General features: G+C 35.0%; 1 protein-coding gene and 1 long non-coding RNA gene across 2 annotated transcripts; both read right to left on the bottom strand.

The window, feature by feature from the left end:
* Nucleotides 1-10,169: 10,169 nt before the first annotated feature.
* On the bottom strand, nt 10,170-11,842 carry LOC148788300 (uncharacterized). The gene is made up of 2 exons (XR_016065320.1): nt 11,792-11,842; nt 10,170-10,414 (listed from the first exon to the last, which is right to left on the bottom strand). It is a non-coding gene; the product is annotated as an uncharacterized LOC148788300 (long non-coding RNA).
* A 482-nt stretch (nt 11,843-12,324) lies between these two features.
* On the bottom strand, nt 12,325-13,718 carry LOC148788299 (uncharacterized). The gene is made up of 2 exons (XM_088879978.1): nt 13,142-13,718; nt 12,325-12,812 (listed from the first exon to the last, which is right to left on the bottom strand). Exons 1-2 carry the CDS (start codon nt 13,716-13,718, stop codon nt 12,325-12,327), a joined length of 1,065 nt encoding a protein of 354 aa, XP_088736104.1.
* Nucleotides 13,719-15,157: the final 1,439 nt, after the last annotated feature.

Raw genomic sequence — 15,157 nt, 5'->3', positions numbered from 1 at the left:
TCCTAAAAATTTTCAAAAATATGAATTAATTTCCCAACAATTTTTGCGTTGTTTGACAATTTTTAAATTTCACTAATTGATGGATGGGTTCTTGTTTATAAAGAGATTAGTGTTATTTTAGTTGTTTGGCATTTGGGTCCATTAAGAATTAGAATTTGTGACTTGGCCCATTACTTTTTCATATTTCATGATTTGAGGACACATTTTGCCAAAAAGTTAAAAATTAGCTGGAAAAACACATGTGCAAGTCATGAATATGTTATCAAATTTATGCTAGCACATGACTTGCACGTGCTATTTTCGACAAATTTAGAAATTTCTAGTAAAAAACGTGTTAGCAAATCATAAAATTTACTAAGATAAGCTTAACTTTTTGAAGGTCCAAAACGCCAAACACCTTTAATTATAGGACCAAAATTTAATAGACTTTATAATATTCAATTCAAAATGAAGCCATTAATCAAAATTATTATCTAAAGTTAACATGATTTCAATCTAGAATTACATGATAACTAAACATTCAACTTGCTCCACAAATATTTATAAATATTCTGTATGTGTTTTTAGATATTAGTGCTTAATAATCTCATTTGATATGCAATATTTCTTTAAAAGAAGTTTATTTTCAGACGTGGAAAGTGGAAAAAAAATAGAGAAATCAAAAAATTAAAAATAAAAAATTACCAACCGGTTTAGTAAAGTTAATCATTAGAGTCTTTTCGTGAACAATGTGGCCTTGCCGACCCTGCCACTCCAACTTTGCGCACTCGATTGTAACTCAGAAAGACGTACAGACACAAGGGGAATGAGTTAATGCGCATCACTTCTCCATGAGTTGCAGACAAAGATTGTAACTCAGAATCTATCACTTTTGGTGGCAAATTACCGATCCACAAGTTGTTGGATGGATGAATCTCCCGCTGCAAATCTTTGATAGTGACATCGTGATTTTGTGTAGCTTGCGCCGCGGATTTTACATGCGGTACCATTAAACGGGTCAAGTACAAAAACAAGATAAATGATGGGTCGTTAGAGATTCCGATATGAATGAAAGTTGAATAGAAATAGATTTGTGTGCAATGGGGCTGTGGTATTTGTAGTATGCATATGGGTGTTGTGGTTGTTGTAGTATTTTGTTGAATTTGTTTGAATTGAATGGCATTTGGTGGCTCCTAGTTATACTATGTATTATTTGAAAATATTATAACTTTCACCCTAAAATTAAATTAAATTTCTAAATTGGTCCTACTACTTTTAATGATACTTATTAGACTTGTTCTCTGTAAACACTAAGAAAGATTGGTCTAGTTTTATATTATAGGATTTCATGTAATTTACCTCATGTGATATTGTAGTTGTTCAAATTATTCCTTAAGAGAAAAAAAATCAAATTACCTTCCTATATTTTTTTTTTTAAATAGAGCAATTTTTACGTTCCTTTCTGAAAAGGTAAATTACTTCATTTCAAAACATATAGTGAAGTATTTTGCTATTTTTTTTATAAAGAATAATTTGTTCATTTGCAATATTACTTATAGCAGGTTGCGTGCATTCGTGTGTAATTAATCTTTATTTATTGATTTGTTAAGCAATTTTGTCTTGGGATTTCTTTAGACACTAAAGTTAATGCTTTCATTTTTGCATTACTTAGTGTTCAGTTTTTATTCTTTTCATTGTATTTTATACTTTGAAATTTTAAAATTATTTATTAATTACATGCTATTGATATGATAAAGGTTATGTCCTCATTTTATGATTGTATATATTATGATAATTTTATTACACTTTCTACTATCATTATTACTGATTAAAATCCTTCATTGTTTAATTGATTTTATGCAAGTTGCCACTTTAAATTCCTCATAAAATCTCTTATTATAGCATAAATCACGTCAAATTTTAAATTCCTAACTAACTTCTAAACTTAGCCTATCACTTATAGATGATCTAGGTTTCATGAACAAGCCTAAGATGATGGGTTCAACTTCCATTATATTTGACTTACTTTATGTGGGTTTATTATATTCTATTTCATTATTCTTTGTATCCATATATGAATTGAATATCGATATAATTTCAAACTAATGCATTGCGATCAATTTAGTAAGATATTATTATTACCATCTAATTACTATTTCAATATATATATATATAAAACAAAAGGTTCACCCAAAAATTTTCAAGATATGAATTAATTTCCAGTCAATATATGCATTATTTGACAATTTTTAAATTTCATTAATTGATGTATTAAAATTTCTATATGTATAAATACAGGATGAAATTTAATGCTAATAATTGTACCAAAAATTTAGATTATTTTCTTATAAAGAGATTTTGTGTACGTACCGACCAAAGGATGGTGATGGCACGAGTGTGGATGATTGTATTGGTGCGTTGGATACTGTAATTTGGATTTATTTGAATTTAATTTAGTGTGGTGCCCTCCAACTATACTATGGATTATTTAAAAATTTGGTGATTTTCGTCCTAAATTAGAACTTGCGATTTGGTCCATTAATTTTACAAATTTCATAATTCTATGACATATTTTCCCAGATATTTAAAAATTAGTTGGAAAATCACATGTGCAAGTCATGTATATTCTTAAATTTAAGCCAACAAAAAAATTGCATGTGCTAATTTTGGACAAATATAGAAACTTCTGTCAAAATTTGTTAGAAAATCGAAAAATTTACTAAGATGATAGATTAAATTGTAAGTTCCACTTTTGAAGGTCTAAAACGCCGCACACCTCTAATTATAGGACAAAAAATTTACAATAGTGCCTTTATAATGTTCAAATCAAAATGATGCCACTAATTAACCTTATTATCCAAAGGTAACACGATCTTAATCTAGAATTCCTTGATAACTAAACATTCAGCTTTCAGTCCACAAATATTTGTAAACATTAATCGGTTTAGCGATGTTAATCATTAAAGGCTTCCCATGAAGAACGTGGCCTTGCAGACCTTGCCTCGGCAACTTCGTGCGCTCGATTTCTTTAAAGTACACAAAGGCGTAGAGATGGAAGGGGAAGTTAATGCTGATCACTTCTCCCTGAGCGACAAACTGAGATTTAAACTCATAATCTGTCACTTTTAGTGATAAAATGCCGGTCCACAAGTTGTTGGATGGATGGATCACCCTCTGAGAATCTTTGACGGTGCATCATGGTTCTGTGTAGCTCCATTCGTTGATTTTATACGTGATGCCATTAAATGGGTCATGTACAGAAAATAAGATAAATGATAGGTCGTCGGAGGTTCCGATGTGACTGAAAACCGAAATAGAAAGAGATTAGTGTGCAATGGGGAGATGGTGGAGTGAGGTTTTGTAAATATTTAAAAATATCATAACTTTCACTATGAATTAAATTAAAATTGTAAATTGGTCCTATATGTTACTTATTAAAAACATTCTTGTGTTTCTAATCTAACTTTGTTGATTTTTCAAGCAAATTTCTCTTGGAATTTCTTTTGATACCAAAGTTAATTTTTTTATTTTTGCATTATTTAGTATTCAAATTTTTTCTTGTCACTGTATTTTATAAAAACAAACCATGCTAATGACATGATAAGTTTATGTCCTCACTTTATGATTGTGTAATGATAATTTTACTACTCTTTCTATTATTATTAGTACTATTTTTGGTTATATATTGCAAAAGTCGATCATTTTTATACAAAAATTTACTGCTTAAAATTATTCATTGTTTTATTGATTTTATGCAACTTGCCCCTAAAAAATCCTCCTAAAATCTATTAATATAGTCAACATCATATCAAATTTTGAATTCCTGATTAACATCCTAACTTTCGGTCGACGATATCTTCAAATTCACACCTGCACATGACTTGCACGTGCCAATTTCTAACGAATTCGAAAAATTTTATCAAAATGTGTTAGTAAATATAAACATTTTGTATGTGTTTTTTGATATTAGTGCTTAATAATCTCATTTGATATGCGTATGAGTCATTCAAACATGGAAACAAGCATTATTGTTGAACAAAAAATAGCCTTAAAAAAATGTATTAACACTAACCAAAAATAAAAAAAGAAGTAGAGAAATTGCAAAATAAAAAAATCACGAAATTACCAACCTACTTAGCGAAGTTAACCATTAGAGGCTTCTTGTGAAGAATGTGGCCTTGCAGACCCTGGCTCGCCAACTTCATGCCTTCGATTTCTTTAAAGAGGACATAGTAATAGTGATGAAAGGAGAATGAGTTAATGTTGATCTCTTCTTTATGAGCTGCAAACAGAGATTTTAACTCAAAATCTGTCACTTTTGTGATAAATTGTCGATCCACAAGTTGTTAGATGGATGAATCTCCCACTGCAAATCCTTGACAGCCGCATCGTGGTATTGTGTGTTTTCCACTGCTGATTTTATAGGTGGTGCCATTAAACAGGTCAAGTACAGAGAACAAGATAAATGATGGGTCATCGGAGGTTTTGATGTGAATGAATAGTTGAATAGAAATAGATTTATGTGCAATGGGGATGTGGTGGTGTGAGGTTCTGTAAGTGTATGGGGGTTGGTTATTGCAGTCTTTTGTAAGATTTGTTTGAATTTAATGGCATTTGGTGGCTCTTGATTGTACTCTGTTATTCACTCAAAATTAAATTAAAATTCCAAATTGGACCTATATTTATTCTTGTGTTTCTAATTTTAATTTGTCGATTTTTCAAGCAATTTTATCTTGGAATTTCTTGACTCTAAAGTTAATGCTTTCATTTTTGCATTGCTTAGTCTTTATTTTTTTTTTCTTATCATTATATTTTATAACGTCAAGCTTTGAAATCTTAAAATGATTTATTAATTCCATGTTATTGATATTATAAAGTTTATGTTTTCACTGTTATGATTGTATTATGATAATTTTATTACTCTTTCTATTATCATTGTTACTCTTTTTTGTTATGTATTGCAGGAGTCGACCAAATTTTTACAATTTACTGCTTAAAAATTCTTCATTGTTTTATTGATGTGATGCAACTTGTCCATGAAAAATCCTCCTAAAATCTCATATTATAGCCAACATCATGTCAAATTTCGAATTCATGACTAACTTCTAAACATTTAATCATCGATATCCTCAAATTTACGCACGTGCTAATTTCAATCAAATTTGGAAATTTCTTTGAAAATGTGTTAGCAACAACAAATTTACTAAAATAATAGATCAAATTATAACTTTCACTTTTTAAAGGTCTAAAACGCCGAATACCTCTTATTATAGGACAAAAAAAATTCAATAGAGCCTTTATAATATTCAAATAAAAATGATCTAAAGGTAACATGATCTGAATTTCTTGATAACTAAATATTCGGCTGAGTCCACAAATATTTATAAATCTTTTGTGTGTTTTTTTCGATATTAGTGCTTAAAAAGCTCATTTGATTTGCGACATTCCTTTTAAAGAAGTTTATATGTCATTTCAGACATGGAATGCATTGAAATTACAGAACAAATAATATATTTAAGCCTTCAAAAACAGTATTTACACTAAGAAAAAACAATAGAGAAATCATGAAATAAAAAAATTAATAATCACCAACCTGTTTACGAAGAATGTGGCCTTGCAGGCCCTGCCTCACCATCTTTGCGCCCTTGATTTCTTTAAAGTGGACAAAGGCTTAGTGATGAGAGGAGAATGAATTAATGCCGATCACTTCTCCATGAGCAGCAAATGGAGATTTTAACTCAAAATCTATCACTTTTAGTGACAAATTGCCGATCCATAAGTTGTTGGATGGATGAATCCCCAGCTGCAAATCTTTCACGGCTGCATTGTGGTTCTATGTACCTTTCGCCACTAATTTTACAGGTGGTGCCATTAAACGGGTCAGGTACAGAGAACAAGATAAGTGACAGGTTGTAGGAGGTTGCCATGTGAATGACATTATTACTGTTTTGTGTTATATATAGCAGGAGTTGACCAATTTTATATAATTTACTACATAAATTTCTTCATTGTTTTATTGATTTTATGCAATTTGCTACTGAAAAATCCTCCTAAAATCTCTTATTATAGCCAAGATCATGTCAATTTTTTTATTCCTTACTAACTTCTAAACCTTCGATCAACAATATCCTCAAATTTACACCAGCACTTAACTTGCACGTGCTAATTTTGGACAAATTTGAAATTTTCTATCGAAATATGTTAGCAAATCGAAAAATTCACTTAGATAATAGATCAAATTGTAAGTTTCACTTTCTGAAGGTTCAATAGAGCCTTTATAATATTATATTCAAAATGATATATACCATTAATGAATCATATTGTCTAAAGGTAACACAATCTTCATCTAGAATTACTTGATAACTAAATATTCAACTTTGTCCATAAATATTTGTAAATATTCTCTACAAAAAATAAATTTGTAAATATTCTCTACAAAAAAATAAATATTTGTAAATATTCTGTGTTTTTTTAAATATTTGTGCTTAATAATCTCATTTGATATGCAACTTTTCTTGTATAGAAGTATATATGTCATTTCGGACATGGAAAGTGAAAAATTGAACTGTTAGTATGTGAATTTCATCCCCCTCAAACAATATATGATTAAGAAAAGCACTCTCCCATAATGTATGATTAGCTACAAGTCCGTTTTCTTTTTCCAATCAGTGCTTAAACAATTAAGAGATAAATCTGCTAGTTATAAACAGCTTCAAGTTGTCAATCAAAGTTAGCATTTCAATAGGTGCATCATATTTTAGAAAATATTGCACGCACTGCAAAACATAGAACATCGAACTACATCATTCTTCATTAATCATTCGTATTACCCTGTTAGTTTCAAAAAATTGAAAATAGAATCAAAAGAAAAACAATGGCTCCTAGTTCTTTGAGCATGTCGAACCACCAAATATCTATCTTAGATTGGATTGAACAACTAAATTTGTACGACCAATAAATTTAGCAGCATTCAACTAATTACTATGAAATCATAGCTTCTATTTCGACTAACAATCCAAAACTCAACTCTCTATCAAGTCATTTACGTTCTCATTGTAATCAAAACGAGAAAAAAGAAAGAGGTAGTAGCTTGGCATGTGTAGTTGATCTTGCTCGAAATCAGCAACCTGGAGTGAGCGACCTCACTACAGTTGACTAACCCCACCAAGACCAAGTCTTTGGGATCCTGAGAATAAGATAAGTAAAATGAGCTTGTTTGGCACGTCCCCAACAACGACCCTCCGACACTCAAGTTAGGTTGATCGAGGAAAAAGTATGCGATTAAGGGTGTAGGTCGAACTAGTTTAGCATTAATTACCTCAAAATATGGCGTCTTGGGGTATTTATAGGGCTTAACTGGATACTATTGAATGGGCGACGTGGCCTTATCCTGCTAGCTTACGTCTCAAATTGGACGATCATCGTTGTCTGGGTCTTCAAGTGGACGGCCGAATCCGGGTCGGGTCCGCTTCGACCCGCCCGGTACTAAAGTAGCGGATCCAGGGAAATAAACTAAAATGACCTTAATGAAGGGTATTTTGGATATTTCAAACATATACTCATCATTACTCCCTCACTTATTCAAAGTGCAAGTATTGCTCTGTGAAGAAGTAAATGGTCGCGTCCGTTGATCAATCTGGAGACGCGTACACGTGTTCTCATCTCGGCGCTCTGTCAGAGGTGCGATTCCCTAAGCACATTGCCTACATATAGGCTCCCCATTCAAATGAGAGGACTTACCCCACTCTCAAGCTTCTGCGATCACTACCAAGAATTCGGTTTCGATTTCGTACAGCAGCTTCTTGAGCAATCCTGTTTTAAGGTACGATGTCTTCCAGCTTTAGTTTCAATTCTAGCTCGGATTCTGGGTCTGGTTCGAGGTCGCTTGTGACCTCGCCAAACTCAGCTGAGGCTCTTGTACCTTCTTTTATTGCATCTCCTAAGAGGAATAAGAAATTCATAGTCCCCACGAAAGCCCAAGAAACAAAGAAAACCCTAGTCGAGCAGGCTGGTCCTTCCACTCTCAAAAAATTTCAGGATAGGATGACCAAAAACCCTTGGGAAGTAATAGTGAGTACTGTTAAAACGCCTGTCCATAAGATTAGGGATCGCTATTTCATTCCCCATGATTATGAAATCCTGATACCAAAATCTTTCGATCGCATGCATCGGCCTCCGTCAGGTTTTTGTGCATTTTTCGTTAAGCACTTTGACGCTGGTCTGAGATTACCTCTGTCTTCTTCCCTGCACTTGTTTTTGGTGAGGGTTTATATTTGTTCCACACTAACCTGAAGGGCCATAGTACACCAGGCGGAGGTCGAACAAAAATGTATTTCTCGCGCCAAGGGCCGACATTAGACTTCAAGGGTTCCAAATATCTACACTTAGGCTTGGCAGAAAGATAGAAAAAACCCCTATCACCTGATCGCTTGGAAGTAGTGAAGCAGTATTGTCAAAACTGGGTTCTAAATGTAAAAATTTCATGACTATTATGAAAAGAATGATGTGGCTTATGGAGTTGGGAGACAACTACATAGGTAAAAGTGTAGATATTTGGAACCCTTGAAGTCTAATGTCAGCCCTTGGCGCGAGAAATACATTTTTGTTCGACCTCCCCCTGGTGTACTATGGCCCTTCAGGTTAGTGTGGAACAAATATAAACCCTCACCAAAAACAAGTGCAGGGGGGCTGGAAGGTTACCAAATAAATAGCCTGACGGCTTATAAATACGACCCGAAGAAGCTTTGAACCGAGAAGCTTATAAATTCGCCCGTCTATCTCCAACACCCCTCCACATCATAGAGACCTTAGGTGATTTTCTATTTGAAGTGTTGATGCATCTCTTTCAGAATCGAATAACTGACTTACAACTGTTTTTCCTTGTCTTGCAGACGAATTAGTCATGAATTCACGATTGGCCTTATGACTGAAGGCAATCCAGAATAAGACTGGGGGACAACAGGTCGCTCCTCCTCCTGTCGACACTTCTGCTACAGCGACTATGTCCCCTTCCCCCCTTAGCGCCTTGATCCCCACTGGTCCATCAAATGCCGAGCAGAGTCCCCTGCCACACGACCCGATTCAAAATGACAGTGAGGGGACATCTGTTAACGAGTATAATTCGAAAGACCTGGATTTACATCTGGATGACGACCAAAGCGAAGGTCAGAATGTCGATCAGGGCCAGGATCAGGGCGATCAGGACGGTGAGGGAACAAGTTCGAAGGAGAGGAAGAGACATCACAAGCGTAAGGGTAAAATCCCTACTGAACCCTCTAACTCAGATAACCGCCGATGCTAAGGTGGGGGAACTCGTGGCCCAGCTTGCAGAGAGGGACAGAAGGGATTAAGCTCATGTGGAAGAGATGCAGACCCTGATAGAAGAAGTCCAGAAACTAAAGGGTCAGCTTACTGCCGCGGAGGTTGCATTCTCAGATGGACAAAAAGAGTGGTTTGCGGCCGGGAGAGAGGCCGGAGTGGCACAGGGCCAAAAGGAGGGTTTTAAGACTGGCCACGCACAAGGATTATAGGAAGGCCAGGCTGGTCGAATCACTTTAGAGGAGCACCATCAAGCCCTTGCCAGCTCCCGTGTTCCTGTAGCTCGAGATTTTCTGATGTCTGGCACGTTCAAAACTGTCGAACTCAAATCTGCCGACTTCTTCAACAAGGGCTATAGGACATGTGTGGCCCAGATCGAAACCTTGGGTGGCTTCGTAGATTTCTTCGATCGCAGTCGATTGGACATAACCATAGATGGGAAGCTGCAGCGATAGATGACGAGTCCTCCACCTTCCTGGACGAGATAGAACCTGATCCTTAGTGGATAGCCTCCATTTCTTGAATTTTTTGTAGCTTGGGGTCGAAAATAAAATATTCTGACTATTTTGTACTAACCCCCGAACAGAACGATCCTGTAACTATTATACCATTTTATCAATACAACACTTTTGAGATCAGTTCTCTGCTTCGCAAATTTATTATCTTCTTCATTCTTGTCAATATCTGTGTTGCATACTTAACTTTTTATCTATCGATACTTTAAGGGTGCATCTTTTTACAGATCGCACTTTATTGGACGCTTCTTTTTCAGTTGGCGTGTAGCACCCTATTCGCCACAAGGGCTATATCTACCCTAAACGTTATACTTATAATAATCCCTGTGTTTATATATATAAATGCACATAATCATCTAATCAATATGCATACGTAATCACAACATCATAACGACATAGTCAACCCACAACATCACATATATACAAATCAAAGACCACAAGTGATCCACCACAGTTGATCGTTACGCCTATGTTCTCTTTATACAAACAAAATAAGATTTGTACTCTAGCTGACAAGAGGAGAAAACAGCACACTGGCCCGACCTGCATGAGTATAGTGCGTAGACCTATTATTCAACAGTCAGACACCTCAAAGTCTACTCCTGAAAGAAAATGTCAACAGAGGGATGAGCCTGCCACTCAGTAGGTAAATAATCAGCCCTATCTATATATGTATATCAAACACAGCCCAAACAGGACAAGTAGGCAACATGCATGGGTTACAGTCAATTTAACTCCAACGTAATCAATTGTAGTACACCACATAGCTATCTCAGAATAAAATAATCAATTAAACTTTCTTTTTCCTAGTTTGCTTACCAGAAGGTGATATCATGTTTTTCCCGTTAACTCAATCTCACCGTTATATAAATTTAAGTGAATCCCCTTGATAGCCGGCTCATCAATCTCATTTCGCATCATAGCTCTTTCAATTCGCATCATAGCTCTTTTATTTCGCATCATAGCTCTTTTCACATCACATCTTTTTCATATCGCATCAAAGCTCTTTTCATTTCATTTCTTTCTCATATCGCATCAAAGCTCTTTTCATTTCATTTCGCCTTATAGGCTTTTCAACACATCAAGGGGTATTCACGTCACAATTATATTCACTTTCCACCACTCCCTCATTTCCACATATCATCATTCTTGTAAGCAACTAGTAACGTAAAATAATATATCAACATATTCTCATTTGCAGATATCCACAACACATCAAACAATAAACAAAATATTTCAACGCATTTTCTCATTCCACGTACACAATACCGTCAATTAATTCAAATCATCCATCACTCACATACTTTCAAATAAATCAATGTCAGCATGAACCACAAATTCGTATAACAGTAAAACCACAAATAATGGAGACATATATAGATAATACTAATTATTTACTTACCTCAACCTCACAACGTTTCTTTCTACTCAATTGCTAATTGTTAGTCATTTCACCTCACCTCCGTATCCTATAATGAGTTATACCACACACAAATAATATAGCAAGAATATCGCAATTTCTTTTAAATATAATATTGACTATCATTTGCACAATTTCTAATAATTCTTTAATATTCCATTTCTATCGAAATACAAATCTTCGTTTTTGTCCCTTTATTAACATACCATTTATTAACTATAATTTTTGGAATATTTTCATGAATTTTCTACCAATTTCTCGATATTATATAATTTAATTAAGCAATAATACATAGAATTGCGTATTTTGTTAACCATTCCAATGGAATTGTGTAAATTAGTATAATAATAATTAAATCTAACAAATCTAATAATTTAATTAACCAACTACATCATTTTTATATCCGATTCTATATTTAATTAGACACTATTTTAAATAGGCAAACCCGTAAAATATTCCGATTAAATGGTACATCGCTTAGTATAAACAACATTTAATAAACGGACTAATTAAATAATATAATTATATAAATTAATAAAAATTAAAGTAGAAATCTTACCTGGCGCAACCACTGAAACAGAAAACAAAATTGCAATTTTTTTAAGATTTGTGATTGTGTTGGTGTGATTGAACACACATATATATATATAAGTAGAGGAGGGGGGCGGTGGGTAATGGGCCCACCCTCAAAATCTTTTATCCTCTCTTTTTTTTTTCTTTTCTCTTTCTTTTATATATATATATGTAGATATATTATTTATTAATATATATCTGTATATATTACTTTCTAATATATATATATTATGTACATATATATATTATTATATATTTTATTATTTAATTAGAATTTTCTTAAAATACCCATTACGTCCTTCCTAATTTTCTTAATTAATATAAATTGTTCCAAAATATTATAACAAACTCCAATTTAATTCATTCAAGTGTTATTATATTTCAATTATGACCCATAATTTAGTGGCTAATTAACTAAATTTCACGAAAATTTACCAATTAATCCTACAATTATGTATTATAATATTTGGTGCGTCACAATTCTCCCCTCCTAATAAGAATTTCGTCCTCGAAATTTAACTAACTTATCGGCTCAGGGAATAAATATGGGTATTTTTCTCTCATGTTCTCCTCAACTTCCCAAGCGGCTTCCCTTGGAGAGTGATGACTCCACTTGACCTTCACCATTGGTATTTCTTTATTCTTCAATTTCTTTATACTCCGGTCCAAAATTTCTGTTGGCTCTTCTACATATGTCAATCCCTCTGATATCTCTATCTCTGGCTCATGCAAAATATAACTAGGATCGGATCGGTATCGCCGTAGCATAGAGACGTGAAACACGTCATGTATCTGCGATAATTCTGTCGGTAATGCTAACCGATAGGCTAGTGGTCCAACTCGCTCCAGAATTTCATATGGCCCAATATATCGCGGACTCAGCTTTCCCTGCTTCCCGAATCTTAAGATTCCTCTCCATGATGATACTTTTAGAAAGACTTTTTGCCCCACTTCGTATTCCATCTCTTTACGATGCTTATCAACTCTTTCCAACTCTTCCGCCGATCCTGTGCTGCTTTCAAACACTTTTTAACTGTTTTTATCTTGTCCACTATTTCTTGAACTAGCTCCGGCCCTTCAAGCTGTCTCAATCCCTCAATATCCCAATAGATCGGGCTTCGGCATTTTCTTCCATACAAAGCTTCATATGGAGCCATACCAATAATGGAATGAAAACTATTATTATAAGCAAATTCCATCAGTGGTAGATGATCATCCCAGTTTCCTCTGAATTCAATTACGCAGGCTCTCATCATATCTTCCAATGTCTGAATCATTCTTTCTGACTGTCCATCGGTCTGAGGGTGAAACACTGTACTGAAATGCAATTTTGTACCTAGCGTCGTTTGCAAGCTTCCCCAGAAATGAGAAGTAAATCGAGGATCTCTATCAGAAACTATAGAGGTAGGAATGCCATGTAATCTCACAATCTCTGAAACATATAATTCGGCGAGCTTATCCAAGGAATCATTTTGACGGATTGACAGGAAATGTGTAGATTTAGTCAATCTGTCAACAATCACCCAAATAGCATCATGTCTTCTGAACGTACGTGGTAACCTAATGACAAAATCTATAGTACTCTTTTCCCACTTCCATTTAGGTATAGTCAAAGGATGAAGTTTACCAGCTAGTGCTTGGTGTTCTGCTTTTACCTGCTGACAAGTTAAACATTTCGCTACGAACTCTGCCACATTTTTCTTCATTGTTGGCCACCAGTAATAGGGTCTGAAATCCCGATACATCTTGGTACTGCCTGGATGCATAGCATACGGCATGTAATGCGCCTCGTGCATAATTTCCATTCTCAACTCCTCTACATTTGGCACGCATATACGTTTTCCATTGAATAATGTACCATCTTCTTGGATTATAAATTGATCGCTCTTTCCTTTTTGCACCTTAGCTTTCATCCTCTGTAGATATGGATCTTTAGCCTATGCATCTTTAATTTTATCGTTGAGGGAGGGCTTTACTTGTATCGTAGCTAGTAGAATATCACCACCAATGCTAAAGTGTACATCCATAGCTCTGAGGGCAGTCAAATACTCCATGTTATAGCAGATCATACCCGCAAATTGGTCCACCGTCTTTCTACTTAAAGCATCTGCTACAATGTTTGCCTTCCCGGGATGATAGTCAATGGTGCAGTCATAATCTTTCAAAAGCTCCATCCACCTTCTTTGCCTCAAAATAATTCTTTCTGTGTTGGGATATACTTTAGACTTTTGTGATCTGTAAATATTTGAAACGTCTCCCCGTATAAGTAATGCCTCCAGATCTTCAATGCATGTACTGTGGCTGCTAACTCCAGATCATGGGTCGGATAGTTCATCTCGTGTGGCCTCAACTGCCTCGAAGCATAAGCTATAACTCTCCCATGCTGCATCAAAACACACCCAAGTCCTTGTTGTGAAGCGTCAGTAAATACCACATATCCTCCATCCCCAGACGGCAAAGCAAAGATAGGTGCTGAAGTGAGTCTCTTCTTCAACTCCTCAAAACTCTGAGCACATTTGTCATTCCAATTAAATGGTGTATTCTTCTTCAACAAGTTCGTCAGAGGTTTTGCGATTATAGAGAAGTCCTTTACAAGTCTTCTATAATAACCAGCCAATCCCAGAAAACTCCGGATCTCCGACACATTTTTAGGTGGTTCCCATTCTAAAATAGACTTAACTTTTGCTCGATCAGGTTGTACGCCTTCTTTGGAAACAACGTGGCCCAAAAAAAGCAATTTCCTCCATCCAAAACTCACATTTGATGAATTTACCGTACAACTGTTTCTCTCTCAGAATCTGTAAAATTGTCCGTAAATGTTGTTCATGTTCCTCGGGACTACTCGAATATATCAAAATATCATCAATAAACACAATCACAAATTGATCAAGGAATGGTTGTAACGTCTTGTTCATCAGAGCCATGAAAGCTGCAGGGGCATTCGTCAATCCAAATGGCATAACGACAAATTCATAGTGGCCATACCTGGTCCTGAAAGCTGTCTTTGGGATTGACTCTTCCTCAATCCGTAGTTGCCAATATCCTGACCTCAAATCAATTTTAGAGAACACAGTGGCACCCTTTAGCTGATCAAGCAGATCGTCAATCCGTGGCAAAGGGTACTTGTTTTTTATTGTGATTCGGTTCAGCTATCTATAATCGACACATAATCTCATACTCCCATCCTTCTTCTTTACAAATAATACTGGTGCTCCCCACGGTGAAATACTAGGTCGGATGAACCCTTTATCCAATAGCTCTTCTAACTGCTTCTTCAATTCTTTCAATTCTGACGGAGCCATTCTATACGGTGCAATTGAAATAGGTGTCACCCCAGGAATAGTATGTATTT

This window comes from Sesamum indicum, linkage group LG4 (genome assembly GCF_026168435.1).
Source record: "Sesamum indicum cultivar Baizhima isolate 11 linkage group LG4, ASM2616843v1, whole genome shotgun sequence".
Classification (NCBI taxonomy): domain Eukaryota; kingdom Viridiplantae; phylum Streptophyta; class Magnoliopsida; order Lamiales; family Pedaliaceae; genus Sesamum; species Sesamum indicum.
The sequence above is the reverse complement of the archived record's forward strand: the minus strand, read 5'-3'. Positions and strand labels throughout refer to the sequence as shown.

Coding starts and splice junctions, on each gene's coding strand:
- LOC148788299 (XM_088879978.1), bottom strand. CDS start 13,718: ATGAAAGCTAAGGTGCAAAAAGGAAAGAGCGATCAATTTATAATCCAA. Junction 12,813..13,141: donor AAGCTTGCAAACGACGCTAG/GTACAAAATTGC, acceptor AAAGCAGCACAG/GATCGGCGGAAGAGTTGGAA.